Below are 19,072 nucleotides of genomic sequence, written 5' to 3'. Positions count from 1 at the left end.
TACTCACTGTGTCATCCCCATAGTTAATACAGCAGTTCTAGAGGCTTTAACGGTTTAGTTGTGATTTTCTTCTGTCTTAGCTGATCTTAATGTTTCTATAGCTTTGTATTCAAGGTAATTCTGGTAGATGTGCATGCTTCACCAAATAGCACCTTGTCATTTTTAGCGTTCTGACATCCAGCATGGTGTCTGGTGCTCAGAAGTCCCTGAAGTGAGTATTTGTTAAATCCTTATGCAGGATTTACGTAGAGATTTCTGTTTTAGCTGTATATGTGGCTGGGTTCAAATCACTCAACAGTGATTTATTATGGCATGCAGTCTTATAACCATCTGATAAAGATGAAGATTAATAGAGTATATTTGTGTTACCCATTTTCCAAAATGCCTAATGGTTTAGGTAACTGATGGCTTTTATCCTCATTTAGGGCCTATCATTCACAAGTGGTGTGTAAACTTGGAAAAGCACTGATTTAGACCTTCACCTAAAATAGGAGGAGCTGGGTGCTTTTGCTGGTAGAACATAGGTGGGACAAAGATGAGTGATATCAGGACAGTCCATATCTTGAAAGATGGAAAATACACTTAAACAGAGTGAGTTTCTAAGTTATATTTAGAGCTCTTTGAAGTAAATTTTGGTCTAGTGAGGCTGCATAGAATCAGCTTCTGAAGCTCTTATAGTTGAGAAACTTAAAAAACCATCATGCCAAAAATTTGGTGGGCATTTTCAATTAAAAATTAAATATTTTTAGGTCTGTCATAAAGATCATGATTATTACTAAACTACAAATAAGGAGAATGTAAATTACATATTAATTTGTGCTTTATTATAATCTAACATTTTAAAACTGTAGAGCAAATTTTGGGGTGGTTATTTGCTTTAGAGAATAATTTATGTGCAAGTAAAATTATTCAGTTTACCGAAGTGTTATTTACACAAACTTTTTAGGAAGTCAGTTACACAAGGTTGGGGTTCATCTGAGGTTGTAAAAACATATTACTGCAGAGTGTAATTTCTCATTGCTACATAATATGTTCTACTGAATTAACTAATATCCTCAGAAATTGTTATAAATGAAAGTGAATAGATCCTTTCCTATCCCTTTCTAGTTTGAATTTTAAAATTCTAAGAAATTTTGTATTCAAATAACCCCTAAAAGGGAAAGAATTCACGTGTACTAATGATTTTATTTCTCCCATTTCTCTATGGAAAGATATACTTTTAAATTAGATAAATATTCCAGGGTTTTTTCCTGGAATATTTTGTCCTTATAAAAAGAAGTTATTACTTTAGTAGTAATTTCCTACCAAACAGTTCCTAACCAGTTTCATGGAGGAAGTATTTCTTCCTTCATGAAAAACTTTGACAAAACCTTTTACTGTTATTAATGTCAGGAGGACAAAGCAATAAGTAAGCATAATCAGGCTAGAAATATGATTGGTAATGTTGATAATGATTTTATTTATAATTGTACATTCTTTAATGCTGATTTTAACTTAAAATTTCTGTATATACTTAAGGACTAAGAAATTAATTGACCAGTTAATCTGATTATACACAAAGTCTACACAGTTTCTGTTTGTGTGTGTGTGTGTGTGTATGGGGTGTGTGCATATGTAAGAGAGACAATGCTGTAATGTTCACATTCCTTTCTCAGCAATCACTGGATAATCACTGGCTCCTGACACTTTCTCCATACAGAGTAGAAATTTGTCATTTTTTTCATAACGCTATAAGTAATGTTAATATACTAAGTGGTAGTGATATACTTAGCTTGTGTAAGATAAAACCAGTGGATGTTTAACTAGATATGGATTCTGCACATCTTCCTTGAGGTGATGAGGAAGTTTACCATTTAGAATGTTACAACTGTATTTCCTTCTGGAGACATGTTTTAAATACTGAATTATTTGACTAAACAGTTTACTTCAGGGTTATTTGTTTAAAAATATGTTTGTTGGATGGGTTGACAAACAAATTAATCAGTTTAAATATAAATTGCCTTTTCCAAATCAGCCAACATAATTTAGAATGACAATCCAGTTATCTGCAGTTTAATTTTCTTAACAACTGTGTGATAATTTTCTCTTATATGCTGCTTACATTCTGCAAATTCACCTATCCAAATATTTTAAAGTATCATTATAACTGTATTTGGATGTTTTGCTCATGCTCTTTTCCTTCTTGCCGGTCTTCTTACCATCTGTGTAGGAAATTTTTACTTAAAGTATACTCAACCTGTGTTTCACAGAGTAGAATATATTGTACTCCCTTAGTTAACATGCTTTGAAAAAGTGGCTTAGTGTATTTTTCTATGCTTCTGAGAGGAAAACCAATAATTTATTAATAAATTTTACTCTAAATTCTTCCAAACTTGGGTCATGTGCTTTATTTATATGTGATACGATATAATTAGAAGTACAGTTATCAATATAAAAGTATCAAATAATTTAAAATTCAGAGACTTGGTACAGAAATGGAATTGAATAGTTTATTTGCTTATTGGCATTATGAAACACAGCCTTAGTTAAGACTTTCAAACCAAGAGCATCATTGGGGTGGGTTCTTAACTCATTACAGCATAAACACTGACTTTTCCTCTTCCCTCATTTCTCCTGTCCTGCTGATCACCATATTTTGTCCCATCTCCACAGAATTATCTCCTAAATCCCGTAGCTTCTTTCCATCCCCTCATGTCTTCATTATTACTTATTGCTTTGTTTGTTCGAACTACCACCTCTTTTAAGTGGTTCCCCCGGCATTAATCTCCCATTTTTACTTTACCCATTGCACTGCTATAAGCAGTCTTTCTTTAAAAAAAATTTTTTTCCTTGAAGTTTACAGTCCTTAGCTTGACATAAAAGACTCATCTTAGCATCTTCTGTTGTGTACCTTGAATTCTTTGCAAATTGAACTCATTTTGTATTGAAAATGCTGTTATCCTTTAGTATCTCCATACCTTGTTCCTTGTCAGGATGAGGTATTCTATTGAATATCTTCAGTTAGATTAAGTTAGGTTATCCTGTTTGTGGTGACAATTGTAATAATTCAGTGAGGCTAAAATTTGCCTCAGACTGTCTCCAAGGGTAATTCAGACAGAGTTAAGCTCTTCTGTAGTAGACAATTCTATGTATTTACCAAATGCTGTTTTGTCTTTCTCTTGACCCCACATGTGGACTATTTTTCCTACCCCTCCTTGCACTTAGGTAGGGCTGTGTGATATACAGCACTTTCATTGGTGTTCAATAAAAAAGCACTAGTTTGACCCTCCTCATTTCTCTTCCCTCTTCTGTCAGCTGGATGCAGAGAATCTAGCAGAGGACTTCAACCAAGGATCATTTGGGGATGTTTGAATTCCCGAATGATCATGTAGAAGGCCTTCTGTTGCCAGGAAGAGACACATTGGGTTTTTGTTGTGTTAAGCCACTAATTTTAAGAAATTGTAGCTGTTAGCATTACAAACTTACTGTACGTCAGAATTTAAAGAAAGGTGATCTACCAGCTTCTGCTTCTGGGGCCACTTTGAAAATTCACCGTGATTCACACTCTTACCTCGTTGGATCCATCACATTGGCAAGTGTGCTTCATTTCTGTCAGTGCTTCTATCAGTATGTGAGAGACACTTCATCAAGTTTGAGTCTGTGATCTTGACGGACTGTATTTATTTTATAATTTGCTATTCTAACTGAAGATCCTGTCATTACTCTTCGATTAAAAATTTAAGAGACCATTTTCAAAAAAGTACAGAGGTGTTTTAAGCAATGATAGCCTCGTGGAAATAAGTCCTTGGTCACACAGAGTACCTGACCGGATATGACGTTTAGTGCATTTGTTAAATGGTTTTGTTGTTTTATATAAATATGTTATTTTTCATGGATGTGCACTATGTTAAGAATTCTGTATTATATGAACCTATCCTAATTACCTGTTGGTGAATACCAAAACATGGAAATCATAGCCTTTTATATAAATGTGGAAAATAGGATGATAATAAGATCTAAATTCAAGTTATTTTTGTCACTGTCTTGCACTTTATTCACAATGATTTTAGATGAGCCTCACACACAGCATATTAAAAAGAAATATGGAGCCATTCTATTTGAGGCTTTTTCAGAAAGTTTCCTTTGGTAAAGAGTTCCATAATATATGCCAGATGATTTTTAGTTTTTTAATATTTCATAAAGACAAAGAAAAGGGTGAATAACTGATATCCACAGGTTCAGCAAAACTTGAGTAGTTAATTGTGCTTGGTGTTAGAGAAACAAACAAAACAAAGACAAGAGCCTTACTCTTAGGAAGGAGCCCACCCTCTGGTAGATAAGTTTTACAGTAATCATTTAAGTAGAAAGTAAATAGATTAGTGAATAGTATTAGATTTTACTTTCCTAATTCATTTTTAAGTGAAAGTAAAATAGCTAAAATGTGGGTTGGAAAGAGACAGATAAGTGAGTGATTTGACATATCCATGAAAAACAAGTTAATTGCATTATTCATAATGTTTGAACATACATAGTTTAGTACTTGTCCTATCTCAAATACTACCCAGAAAATATTTTTAAAATTCTAATCAGAAGTGAAGAGGGAGAGAATGGAGAAAAAGGGCAGACAAAAATCCAGTTGATCCATTTCTTTTGTGTAATTGGCTTAGTGTGGTTCTGAGAAAGTCTTTCCAAAATATATGTAAGTATTGTTCAGACTTTTTATTATAAGTGCCCCAGCTGTTGTAGGTACTGTTAAAGATTCAAGTTGTATCCAAAAGTATAATCTGATATTTATTTACTCACTTCTTGGGCACTTGGGTTGAACAATGTTCTTTCATCATTTATGGGAAAAAAATTAACTTAGATGCTGATAACAAACTCTGGAACTTTGTGACTTTAGTCCATTTGTAGCTACTAGGCAGTGCCATTTTGACCGAAGTACAGCTCACTCAATAATATCAATAGACTATTTTGGACTAAGATTATAATGGCCATTTCTGTGTCTATTCTAGAGGGATGAAGTATGATGCTCTTCTAAAATATTTTATGACATTTTTCCCCTACACTTAGTCATGCCACCAGTAGTTTTATTTTATTTTTTCTGAAGTTGCTCCCAGTCCTTGGCAATGTTTCCTGGCAACCTTTTATGCACAATATTTGTAGAATTGTTGAGGTGGAAAGTGTTCTGTGTATGCAAACACAGAACTAGTTTTTACCATGTTCTCTTTTACTTCATGGCCTCTACAAAGGTATCATTTGTATAAGACATTTTCCTTCAGGATATTTCCTGCAGCTTTTGGCTATTTCCAGCTTTAATGAAGCACCCAATTTTGAATAAACTACTGCTTCACCGCTACATATTTAATTCTTTGGTGTCAATATTTATGAAAGTAAATGCTAGAATAAACATCTGTGTTTCCTTATTTCTGAAGTCTTCATTCTATTGAGCCTACTGATTCTGGTTTATTCTGCAAAAATGTAGTTAGTTCTATATTTCCTGGCCAACAACATGTTCACCATTGCTGGATTTGGGGGGACACAATGTAGGGGAAATGCAGCTAGTAGGCTAGATCGAATTAACTACATTCTTCTGCATAAAGCGAATCAGTAGTATTCAGACATATTTCAGTACAGATTACTGTTTCTCATTTGCCTACCATCAGTAAATTACCTCGACTGGCCATCATATCTTATTGAGGTTAAGCAGTTACTCTTTTCCTAAGTCTTTCCCCTTAATCTTTTCTACATTTAACCATGGAGTTAACTATTTACCCTATTATTATGCTATTATGAGCTAACCTGTAGTTATTATTACCTAAACAAAATGCTCATAGCTTAAACTTAAGTGCTTGAATTTTATTTTCATTTGTAAATTGTATGTTGGTAAAAAATTTTTTTTGGATTTAGAGTTCTACAAATTTTCAGTGCTGATATCATGAGAAGAGATATTTACTTGTCTAGGAGATTGTTGTGCTTTCTGTGTCATATTAAATCATTATTCTTTATTCAATTAAGAGATAAGGAAGCTGACAACTTTCAGATTCATTTTTGCAATGAGAGAAACTGTAGTAATCATACAGATTTCTAAAGATCTCATTTTACATTGTATAATTTGATTGCCCTTTATTAATAGTGGTAATAATGTTAGTAGTCAATCCTTTCTTGGCCTTGAAAATTATTTTAAGACTTCTTGTTCTTTATTGATGTGTCCCGTAGATGGTGCAATGATGTGGAAGGAGCCTGGTTATTTTGATCTCTTCAAAAGGGAGGTCTTTCTAGATTTAGACCCTTGTAAGCTAAAGGTCCTCTTCAAAGCTTCTTCCCATCTTGTCTTTTCCAGATGACTGTCTTCAAGACCTTCAATCCATTGCCCTACCAATTCCCATGGTAAATGCCACCTTTCCGCATAAAAGGAATTCATGTCCCTTGATCCTTTCCTGGTTCTTGCTTCCCCACTAGATAGGGCAGAAGCTGATTTCTTTAGTAGGTTACCTAGGAAGAAAGTATACCTTTCTAAGGCTGGTATTAATTTTTTTCAGAGTCACCCCAATCAAAATAAAGGAGGAATATTAAAAATTTTTAAATAAATATATATATCTGGTTCTAGAAGAAATTTAATAACTCACATTTGATTATCAGATATTCTGGAAAGTCATAGTCTTAAATACAGATGTGCTGAGAGGTTAACTATAAATTTGATCTTTCTCTGCTCACTTTCATGTAATGCTGGAAGACTTGCTTTAGAGATAGTGAGTGTTCTGCTACTCTTCTCTTTTCAAAGTTACTAGTTGAATGGCTTGCACATTTAGCAGTCCTTATTTTAATTCCTTTCCAAGCTATTGTATGAAGCTTATTCTCGTAGATTTTTCAGGAAAGACTCATGGGAACAACATTCCTCGAGTTCTGCATACATTATGTAGCTCAAATATATAGTTTTTATCTCTGGCTTTTTATACTCAAAAGTCATTTTAGCTTTATTAAAGCATGTTCAATGTAGGCTGTTTCATTTTTTCCAGATACATGTATGGCCTTTCAATATGTAGTTTGATGTTACCTTTTATTTTAAGAGAATTTTATTAAATTATAGTTTTTGTTTTATTCTGTTGCTTTGGTCTTATTCAGGGACTCCTACTGTGTTGGATAGTCTTGCTTATGTTACATATTAATTTCTCTTAAAATCTTTTCATCTCTTCCTTTTTTTAATTCTAGAATTTGCCTTATGTTCTATTTTCTGTCTTTGGTGAGGCATTTCCAATTGTGTTTATTCTCTTAAGGCATTACCCATTGTGTTTCTTGTAACATATTCTTCATTCCTGAGATAGGTTTTTCTTTCCTAAAATTTTTCTGAGTATTCTAAATCTTTCCTGAGTTTAATCACCTCTCTTTTTATATCTTCCTTGTCCTCAAAAACATCATTTCTGAGTTTTTCTAATTCTGAGGTTTTTCGTTGCTTCTGCTATTTAAAAAAGATTTTTAACTTGCTTTGAACTATTAGGTTACAGTTTTCCCTACCTTAAAAATCAAGGAGTTTCATCAGTAATACCGGTTGTACATACTGTGGTCAAGATACAGCCCATCCTCTAGCCTTTATTGTAGTCTTTTTGTTACTTGGTTCTTTTTTTAAATTGGGATAAAATAGTAAATCTGCCTCATTGGAGTAACTGGTTGAACTGGAAGTTAAGTAATTTGAAACAAAATTTTGTGGAACATTTAGTTGTATGATTAAGGAATACTTGCTTTTCTTTTACTTACAGTATTAATTTCCATCTTTGGTCATCTTATTTTGGCTGTTTTATAGTTGCTAATACTTTGTGATTATTTCTTTAACATTTGAGCCCATATAGGATTTTAGATATTTGGAATCTATTAATTCTTTGCAAGTCCATAAAGTTTATGAGCATTCTTCTACTAATTATGAGTTTGCCAAGGTTCCTTAAAGAAATACCATTTCGCCATCAGAAAAAAATGAACTTACAAATCTTTAGCATCTCAACTGCCATATATGTAGTTTCTTTGTAGATGTATTCCAAATGTCAGAGCTCTGTCTTGATTTGTTGTGTATTCCTCCAGTGCTTGTCACCAGGCTTCATGGCCATCTTGGTGAAGTTTTCCTTACAACCTTGATACGAAAAGATACTCTCTTGGTTTGTTTTGGGGTTTTTTTGTTTTTGTTTTTTGTTTTGTTTTGTTTTTTAAAAGCTGAAGGCCTTCCTTCAAATGTCTTATCTCAACTTATGTGTCATTTGACACGGATTTGAGTGAGCTATAACCCAGAGAATCATTCCCAAATGGCTGCTTGACTGCATTTTTTCTTACTGTTTTTCTTTACAGACCTCAGGTTACAGGCTTTATCAGGCTTCATTTGGTCAGAAGCATGTTTGTTTCTCTTGTCAGCTTTTTGATTGGTTCCTCTCCAGATTTCTGCAGGGAAGCCATATGGTCATTTCTGCATGTTTTCTGGATTGCTTCTGTGGCAGGATTCCAGGTCTGCTTGATGAGTGTTTCAGAATCTACTCATATTGAGAGGGCTTCAGTTTTTTGCCCTTTAGTTTTATTTCAGATAGCATATTCAACTCTGGTGTCCTTCCCGTCGCTTTTCTGAAGCTCATTTGATTTTTGATGATTTTACTTTATATGGCCCTTATGTTTGGTGAACTTTTCATCCTTTTATGAAGACTCATAAAGGCTATTAGTGAAGTGCCTAGACTGTGCTGATTTTAGAAAACTGACTCTAGCAGTAGTTATACTAGACGATCAGTATTAACATACATTAGATTGGCTAGAAAGGTATACCAGTCTCCTCTCTTTCTACATTAAAAAAAATTTGTTATATAGTTTTTTAATTTGGTTTTTTGAAATTTATTATGAAAATTACTCTCTGTATCTGTGAAGTAAGGAGAAAATTACTCAGTGTTGGTAGTGATGTTAAAGAAAAAATTATTCATGACATTTGTTAAAGAACAGTAAGGCAGACTTTATTCTGGGGGCCTATCATGATAGGTGTAGGGACCCTTGCAGTGGGGTTTTGCAGTGGGGGAGAGAGATTGGGCTCAAACTCTGAATAGAACTAGGGAAAGTGGGAATTTAGAGCAAAGTATCAGGGTGGGGATGAATAGATAAAAATTTAGAGGAAAAAAACATCAGAATAAGGGGGATTCTAGCTTAACAGACCTAAACAGAATTGTTGCTGAAGGCAGGCCAGAGTGGTTAGATACTACATGGGGGGTAGTGGAGGATGAGGAACCCGATCAGATATTGAGGGTGATGACATCTTGAGGGTGGGAGATTCTGGTTAAACTGATTTAGTTGGATTCTTGCTAAAATTGGACAATGTAGAGGTGAACACAGAAGTCCAAAAGTTAAGGTCTAGTGGAGAAGTCATCTTGTTAAAATAGAATTGCACTGTTTATGATAAATCTTTTGATAAATATAAGGCCCTATTGATATTTGATAAGTAAGGTTATTATGGCTAATCATATCTTGGCAGAGTACTATTCTGGCCCATTTTTAAACCTATTCTGAATTTTTACCCTTCAAATAATTTACATGGAAATTATTAACAACTACATATCCTTGAAATTTTCCTTGTATAAGTAACGGTGAAAATCTTTCTTTTAAAGTGTATGTTTGAAATACAATATTTCAAGTTTATTTGCTTCATATACTATAATTTTTAAAAAATCATTACTGGTAGAGTGAATTTTATACTTATAATGGGATGTGGATACCATGTGGTCCTAACTTGTTCATTCTTTTTAAGGGAGACTTTTTTGTTTTGGTATTGGTAATGTATAATGCTTGTCTACACATTCTTAGCACAATTAAGCAATGGGGTTGTAGCATAGAATTAGACAAAGCCAACTGGCCAATCTATAGATTGAATTTACCACCCAGTTTCAGGTCACTTATCCCAGTAGTCTTTACACTGAAATGAGTAAGGCACCCACTGAGATAAAGGGAGAAAATGTAACTTCCATTTTTTTCATACATACATATTTTAATTTTTATGTCATACATACAAATTTATATTTTGTTTGTAATATATAAATAACATGTTAGTAATATATATCTCACTTATAAATAACTAGAAGTGTTGCTTCATGCCTACATATTTACCAATAGGAGTACTCAGTGAAAATAACTTGAAGACAGCAGTTCTGACAAAGTAGCTAATCATAGAGAGTGGACACTAAGGGGAAAAATGAGATCTTTTGAAAGTGATAGGCAAAGGTCCAGTGATTAAAAACATAATAAAAGTTAGTAAATACAGACTAGAATATCTATAGTATATAGATCAGAGGGTTTGTTTATAGATTTTTCATATACTTATTATAAAACAGTAAAGCAAACAGAAAACATGTAGCAAGGAAGTACTACAAGAGGAAGAAAAAAGTTACATAGCAAGTTAAATCAAATTTGTGATAACAATAAATATAAGTGGGATAAACATATTTTTTACATGAAAAAAGCTTACTATAAAGTTTGTTTCAAAAAGCCTAACTATGTATAGTACAAGAGTTACACCTAAACAAAATGAAAGAAATTGAAAATGAGAAAGTAGGCGTGCCAGGTAAATTATAATAGAAAGCATAAGGGAGTCATAATGTTCAATTTGACAGAGTTTAAAAGTAAAAAGTAAGAAGTGGAACAGATTATAATGGTGAAGCATATAAACTATAATGATGATTTCATGGATTAATATGTACCACATTATACAGAACTAAAAATGATAAAAATTATAAGAAATAGAATTGTTAGATCTCAACAGTAGTTTAGAAATTATAGAGTACTTTTCTAAACCTGTGACAGATCAAGCTGATAATTATATTATTACTATATTCTGGATTTTAGTTAATGTACAAGACAAGAGGTATCTATTCTGAAACAGAAAATACATCTTCTCCATGACTCATGAGATATTTATAAAAATTGACCAAGTTTTTGGTCACAAAGAAAATTTCAGGTATTCCAAAGAGTAGAAATAGGTTATCCTAGAATTCCTGCCTATGGCAAAATAAAGTTAGAGTTAAGTGATAAAAATAAGGGGGCAATTTGCTAATTTTCAGATCTTCTTTGATCTTGGGTCAAAGAAGTAGTAATCAAAACTGCAGTTGTAAGATACATTTGGCCCTCTGGCCCTCTGTATCCATGGATGTGGAACCAGTGTGGGTGGAGGGCCAACTGTAAGGGACTTCAGCATTCTAGGATTTTGGTATCCGCGAAGGTCCTGGAACCAGTCCCCCAAGAACTGAGGATGACTGTATGTAAATAATATGATACTTCACAGTACACTGCATTCTCTTTTGTTTCCTTTCATTAAAAAAAAAAACAACTAATTTTGTATTCTGGTTTCAGAAGGATAGTTGACAGATTCAATAACAAATGTTTCTTGACCCTCTGTAATGTGTAAGGCATTTTGTTCAATGTGATATATAAGTGAATAAGAATTTGAGCCCTGGAGCTTGTAATCGACTGGATTTTATTATAGAATGCACATTATTAGTTAACTATTTGAGATGCATATATGAAAAATCCTTTACAGTCTCTTTGTATAGAAACTATAGAGTTCAGTATGATCACTTTAATTTTCACCAGAGATACCTGTGGTACCCATACGGAGAGGAGAAGTAGGTTTGCTATAGTGGGTTGACTGCACCATGTAGTGTCTGGAGATCTTGGTTCCTTTTTACCTCTGTCACCTGTTAGCTGTTCTTTTTCATTGGATAATTTAATTTCATCCCTCTGGGCCTCAAATTCTTCATAAATAAGGGAGCTGAATTAAAATATAAGGTTCTTTATACATATTATTTTTGTGTAGCTGTGAATAAATTCATTAAATGAATATCGAGCATCAACTCCTTTTCAGTCTTTAGGGACCAAATAAATTTATGCTCTGGTCAGAGAGAGAGACAAAGTTTGGGCTCCATGAAGGAGGAAGAGAGTGTGCGTATCTTAAAAAAGGACAGAAATGCAGAAGAGAAGGGCATTAGGAAAGGTTTCACAGAGCCATCGTGACCCCTGAACTGGTGTTAAATATAAGAGTTTTTGTCAAGTGAACAAGGAAGGAGAAAGTTCTAGGTGCAGGAAATAATAAAATGTATAGAGGTGGAGAAATGAGTGTTTTACATTTAGGAAACTGAAGTTAGTTTGTATGACACTTAGTAGTTAGCTTGGGTTTATGGAGGAGTAGCAAGACATTGAATATTGAGGTATATGGGAGCCAAATTGAGAAGAACAGTAGACTTTAAGTTAAAGAGTGAATAAAGATGGAAATTATTTTTAGCAGTTGGGGGGAGGTGGCACTGTAATGTTTAATTTAGGTGGATTCATAGATAGCAGTTAGGAAGCTGGAGTCCAGCTGAGACATGATGGGGTCTTAATTAAAGTAATGGCAGTAGAGATGACAGATAGATTTTAAAATAGGACTCTAAAGTGAATGAGCTTTACAGGGTCTGTGACAGCCCTGGGAGTGTATGCAGAATTTAATATGTGAATCTATTTTCCTTTGGAGAGGGCCTATAAATTTCATCAGATTATATAAGTGGGCTATTAGGGTAAATATAACTTGTAGGGAAAACTGACAGGGTGACATCCTACAAACTGTAAAAGTTAAATAATTTTAAATTTTACTTAATTCATTAGTGACTAATCTAATTTTTTTTTCACTCTTTATAGTGGACAGGCCAAAATCTCAGCAAATTCGAACCTCTAGTACAATAAGGCGAACCTCTTCTTTGGATACGATAACAGGACCTTATCTCACAGGACAGTGGCCACGGGACCCTCATGTTCATTACCCTTCATGCATGAAAGATAAAGCTACTCAGGTAAAATAAGCAAATCAAGATCAGTTTTATTACTCTGTAGTTCTGTTTTGATTGTAGTAAAGAAAATGTAACTTAATCAGATTTTCCTAAATTTTAAATATTTTCAACCAAAGAAAAAAGACATTTCTTTTAATAAGCTTCAGACTAATTTGGTTTTGTCATCTAGGTTTCAGAAGTTTTTAAATGTTCAATACTATTTAATAAATAGCATATTAGTCTATATTACGTGGGTTTTGAGACTTGTTTTCCAACAGAAATTAATATGATGACTTAGTAACTATGTTAGAAAATACAAGCATATCTTTTTTTATCGTGCTTCACTTTATTACACTTCCCATATAATGCGTTTTTTACAAATCAAAGGTTTATGACTACCTTGCATTGGGCAAGTCTACCAGAGCCATTTTTCCAACAGCATTTGCTCACTTTATGTCTCTGTCACACTTTGTCACTATTTCAAACTTTTTCATTATTGTAATATTTGTTATGGTGACCTGTGATTAGTGATCTTTGATGTTACTATTGTAAAAAAGATTATGACTTGCTAAAGGCTCAGATGATGGTTAGCATTTTTTAGCAATAAAGTATTTTTTATTAAGGTATGTACATTGTTTTTTAAAAGATATAATACTATTGAACACTGAACTACAAACATAAATTTTATATGCACTGGGAAACCAAAAAACATTGTGATTTGTTTTATTACAATATTCACTTTATTTTGGTGGTCTAGAACTGAATCTGCAATATCTTCAAGATAGGCCAGTATAAGTAATTTTTGAGGAAAAATTTGCACAATTCCTGGATATAATTTACAAAGTATTCACATGTGCCTAAAGAAATTTATGTTAAAGGATTTTTTGTTTTTTCTATTTACAGCCAAAACTAAAATCCTTAAGAGAGAAATAGAAAATTTACTGTTTCCCTATTTGTGGAAGGTTCCCCAAGCCTTTGTGTTGAAAATCTTTTCCTTTTATGTCAGAAAAAAATCTGAAAACATCTCAATTTATGTTTTCTGAATTCTTGACCTTACTTTTTTTTATTATGAATTTATTTATTTATTTATAATTAATGGCTTTTTATTTTTTATTTTATATATATTTGTTATTGACCTTATCTTTATAATAGTAGTCAATCAGCATTATGAAGAATTGGCTTTAAAGAACTTAGAACATAGTTAAGATGATAAGATGTAAATTTAAGGAAATTGGTAATAGAATAGGGTATAATTAGGTGTTATATGAATGGAGCATTTACATGTGAGAAATTCAAGAGAATGAGAACATTTTGGGCTTTGTAAGTTAGGGAAATAGAGGATTAGAGTTACATGTCTGAAGGGAAGAGAAAAAGGGGAGAAATTTTGGACATGATCTATGAGAATCTTCTCCAGCTTTGTAATTTTCTCAAGCAAGCTTGAAACTATGAAATTAGCTTCTTTATCATCCATCCTATAAATTTTGTCTTTGTAATATTTTATGTCACCCGTCCCACTCTTTTGCTTTCCATTCTTCATTTTGTGAGGGAAAGGAGCAGTTTGATACGGTAGGCATAGGAATTCTCAAGGAGAAATAACTAGCAAAACTTAGAGATGTGGGCCACACTTACAAGTGGTCAGAGATAACCCAAAACTATCTTTCTGGAGGAGTTAGGTTCAAAAGTGTAATAAAGTATAGGTATAGAGTATAAAAAAAGGTCAAGTGATCAAGGACTTAGTTTTTAGAAATGCACACAAGGAAAAGAGAAAAAAACTAATGTATTCAGCTGGTGGCAGTAAGAAGAGAAGGGAGCTGACATTTTACTGCCTATGTACCATGTACTTTGTGTTTTTATATCCTGAGTTTCATTTAATTCTCACAAGAATATTGTAAGATTACACAGATGGTAAAGCAGAAACTCAGGAAAGTTAAGTGACTTACTCAGTATCACAAGGCTAGACAGTTTTGGAGCCGGTTTCTAATACAGGTTAATTTGTCAACCAATCTGAACTTTAGTGGTATGGTGCTGTTAGGATAAATGGAATAATGTGTGTTCATGCATCTGTGTATCACCTAGTAGAGTAATTGGCATCATACATAAAAATGGTAGCTATTCTTTTTAGATTAAAAAGAAATCCTGTCTTTTATTGAATATATGCTTTGTGCTGACATTACTCAGAAAGTGTCATCTTATTCATTCTTCACAGAAACTCTGAGAAAGACGAGGAGTCAGAGAAAACAAAAACTAAGAGAAGAACTCAAATAGTTTAGCCTGAGAAGCCAAAGGGAATGTTGTTCTAAGAAAGGAAAAATTGTTAACAGTATCCGGATCTAAAGAGAGGTCATGGAAAATAATGACTGGATTTAGGGATTAGGAGCACATTGTCTTAGAGAGTGTAATATTAATGATATGTTGGAGGAGGAAGCTCAGATATTTGGGAGTTAAGAAGAGAGTGATATGGAGATTTAAAAAGGCAATGGGTCGGTTTCTTAACCATGTGTTTCTTTATTTGTGCAGTGGGGTTAATGAAAGCTAACTTGTGATAATGTTGCATACTAAATATGATAATATTTGAAAGTGAGTTAATACACATATTAAGTTAGTAGTAGTAGATATAGATAGGCCCATTTATAACATTTGCAGGGTCTGGAGCAAATATAAATGTAAACCTACATACCACATACGTATTAGTTCAATTAACAAACTATTACATGAAATATATTTTATCCTTTCACTTTGATAAATTAACCTTCATATAGACCTTGATGTCCAGGCTTGGATGAGGAATTCCTGAATTCTTCAGAGTTGCATGCAAGAATGTATCTGCATGGGCCAAGCCCACTCCACATTCAGAGGCTAAAACTGTATCTCTTCCTAGCCCTCACACCACTCTGTCCTCTGAAGGGTGGCTTTACACGTATGAGTCAACCCCTCAGTCCTCACATTCCTAATCCATCCATACTTTCTCAGGAAGTGAGATCCTAGGAACAGGTCCTTGCAACCCTAGAAACCAGATCCACTGCTGTTTGAACAAGGAATTCCTGGGTCTAGATTACCCAGAGCAAAATCAATGGCAGAGGCATCAGTGTGTGCATGTCCTTTTGGCCCCACAGTCTCTTCACCATGTGGGGAGAGGTATGGCTTGGAAGAGGACCAGAGAAATTCCCCCAAAAGCTTGAGGTCCGGGATAGGGGCTTCTTTTGCATGGATCTGCCTATAGATTGTTTGAGAAACCTGACATTGAAAGGCAGGCAAACTATAGGCCTCATTTTACATATGAGACACTGAGACTTAGGAAAGTTAAGTAATTGTTCATGGTTATATATAATTTGAAGAATTTGAATCTGGATGTGGCTGATTCCAAACTTTTTGCTTTTTCTCCAGTTTCTCACTGAGTCTCAGTAATCACTAAAAAATGTAGCTCTTAAACTAGTGTTTGTCTGACAAGCATAAGAAACGGTCTTGCCCCCAGGCATCTATTAGTTTAATTGAAGGTACAAGAGGTAAACATATGAGGTGGTTTTTATTGTCACATCCATCCCTCCTCTTAATTAATAAAAGGATTAATTCTTTAACTCTTGGGGAAGGAAGTAGAAATTTTCATTTATTTAGTGGGAGTTTGTAAACGGAAAGTGGTACAATCAGCTTGCTACAGATAAATATCTAGGCTGACTGACTTTGGTGGAGGGAATCGCTAGTATTTTCCACCTTTCATATTGCCGTATTTCAGGTACATTAATTTTTGAGGGTTAGAAATAAAATTCTTATTGTTTGATATATTTACACTTCGGGCGTTTTCAAAAGAAGTAGCATAGTGTTGTGAAAAAGATTGTGGGCTTTGGAGACAGATCTTGTGTTCAAATCAAGGCCCAATGTGAAGGAACTTTCTGGGATATTGGAATAGTTGTATGCTTTGATAGAGGGTTTGGTTACATGGGTGAATGCATTTATTGGAACTTATGCAAGTATACACTTGTGCATTCTAATGTATAACTTAAACTTAAAAATACAGAACAGAAATATTGAACTCTAATAAGATATATACTGCTGTGTACAACTTACTTTGAAATGCATAAAAAATAAGATTGATAGATGGATATGTATATGAGGAAGCAAACAGCAAAATGTTAAACGTAGAATCTAAGTGTTGGCTTTCTGAGTACTCATTGAGCGGTTTTTTTCAACTGTTCTCTATGAATTATAAAATAAAATGTTGGGGAAAAATCATGGCCCATTGAATTAACTGATGTCTGTTCCAACTTCAGTTTCCCTTTTTATAAATTAAAATTAATAATGCCCAGTTTGCACATACCCATGTTTATTCTGAGGACTAAAAAATATAGCTTCACATTTTTAAGGCCAATGGAGAAATGGATCATTGCCAACTTATTAAAATAATTTGTGTAGTTTAATAGAAAGAAAGACTAAAAACCATTTGTCAAATTTAATGTTACTTTATTATATTAATCTTGCAGATATAAGCTGTTTTAAAGAAAAATTTATTACCAACTCTTAGAATTGAACTTGTAATTGAGGTTACTGTAATCAGACAGTAGCATTTCCTCAGTTTTCACCCCGCTGTCCAAAGTATAAAGCATCACCTATGAACAGATATAAAATTCTACATGTGAATGTTTTTAAATGATAGAATAACATATATTCTTCGTAAAGTAGTCAAACAACAGAAATAGTATAAAGCAATAATCAAACACGTTCCCTCTGATTTCTGGGTATAGTAGTGATTAGGGCTGTTAATAAATATTTGCGTTCTCTTTCCTTGGCACATGATAGGATTATACTTCTCTGCCCACTTGAGGTTAAGTGTGGCCATGAGACTTGCTTTGGAAAGAAGCTTTAAAGAGTTGGTGCACCCAAACTAAACAAGTACACCACAAGAAAGGAAATTACAGGCTAGTATCCTTGATGAACATCGATGCAAAAATCCTCAATGAAATATTAGGAAATTGAATTCAACAATTAGAAGGAGCATACACCATGATCAAGTGGGATTTATTCTAGGGATGCAAGGAGGATTCAACATCTACAGATCAGTCAATGTGATGATACGCTATGTTAATGAAATGAAGGCTAAAAATCATGTGATCATCTCAGTAGATGCAGAAAAAATTCAATATCCATTTAAAATAAAACTCTCAACAAAGTGGGCATAGAGAGAACATACCTCAACATAATAAAGGCTATATATGATAAACCCACAATTAACATCATACTCAATGATGAAAAACTGAAAGCATTTCCTCTGAGATCAGGAAAAAGACAGGGATGCCCACTCTTGCCACTTTTATTCAACATAGTATTGAAAGTCTTAGCAAGATTAGGCAAGAAAAATAAGTAAAAGGCATCCAAATTAGAAAGGAAGAAGTAAAATTGTCACTATTTGCAGATGACATGATACTATACAAGGAAAACCCTAAGGATTCCACCAGAAAATTATTAGAACTAATAAATGAATTCAGTATAGTTGCAGGATACAAAATCAGGATATAGAAATCTGTTGCTTTTTTATACGCTAGAAACAAACTATTGCAGAAATTAAGAAAACAATTCATGTACAGTGGCCTCAAAAAAATAAAATACCTAGGAGTAAATTTAACTAGGAAGTGAAAAAACTGTACATTGAAAACTATAAGACATTGATGAAAGAAACTGAAGAAGAAACAATTAAATGGAAAGATACTTCATGCTTATGGATTGGAAGAATTAATATTGCTAAAATGTCCATACTACTGAAAGCCATCTACAGATTCAGTGTAATCCCTATCAAAATTCCAATGGCATTTTCATAGAAAACAAACAATTCTAAAATTTCTGTGGAACCACAGAAGACCCCAAGTAACCAAAGCAATCTTGAAAAAGAAGACCAAAGTTGAAGGTATCACACTCCCTAATTTGAAACTATATTACAAATCTGTAGTAATCAAAATAATACAGCCATAAAAGTATAAACATTGATCAGTGGAACAGAGAGCCAGAAATTAACCCACATGGTCAATTAATTTATGACAAAGGAGCCAAGAATATACAACTGGATAAGGACAGTCTCTTCAATAAATGGTGTTGGGAAAACTGGACAACCATATGCAAAACAATGAATCTGGACCACTATCTTACACCATACCCAAAAATTAACTCAAAATGAATTACAGACTTAAATGGAAGACCTGAAACCATTGAACTCCTGAAAGAAAACATAGGCAGTAACCGTGACATTGGTCTTGGTGATATTTTTTTGATTTGACACTGAAAACAAAGACGACAAAAGGAGTAAT

The 19,072-nt window shown here is 33.5% G+C and overlaps 1 protein-coding gene across 3 annotated transcripts in view; it reads left to right on the top strand.

Annotated features, from left to right (window-relative positions):
* Nucleotides 1–19,072, top strand: part of GLCCI1 (glucocorticoid induced 1) — an 80,884-nt gene that overhangs the window by 12,288 nt on the left and 49,524 nt on the right. For all 3 annotated transcript variants that reach the window (XM_072964937.1, XM_072964936.1, XM_072964938.1), the window contains exon 2: nucleotides 12,655–12,806. In XM_072964937.1, the coding sequence (XP_072821038.1) occupies nucleotides 12,655–12,806 (152 nt within the window). The remainder of the gene's footprint in view (nucleotides 1–12,654; nucleotides 12,807–19,072) is intronic.

The sequence above is a fragment of the Vicugna pacos genome, chromosome 7 (genome assembly GCF_048564905.1).
Source record: "Vicugna pacos chromosome 7, VicPac4, whole genome shotgun sequence".
NCBI classification, from domain to species: domain Eukaryota; kingdom Metazoa; phylum Chordata; class Mammalia; order Artiodactyla; family Camelidae; genus Vicugna; species Vicugna pacos.
This window is presented reverse-complemented; position numbering and strand designations above follow the sequence as displayed.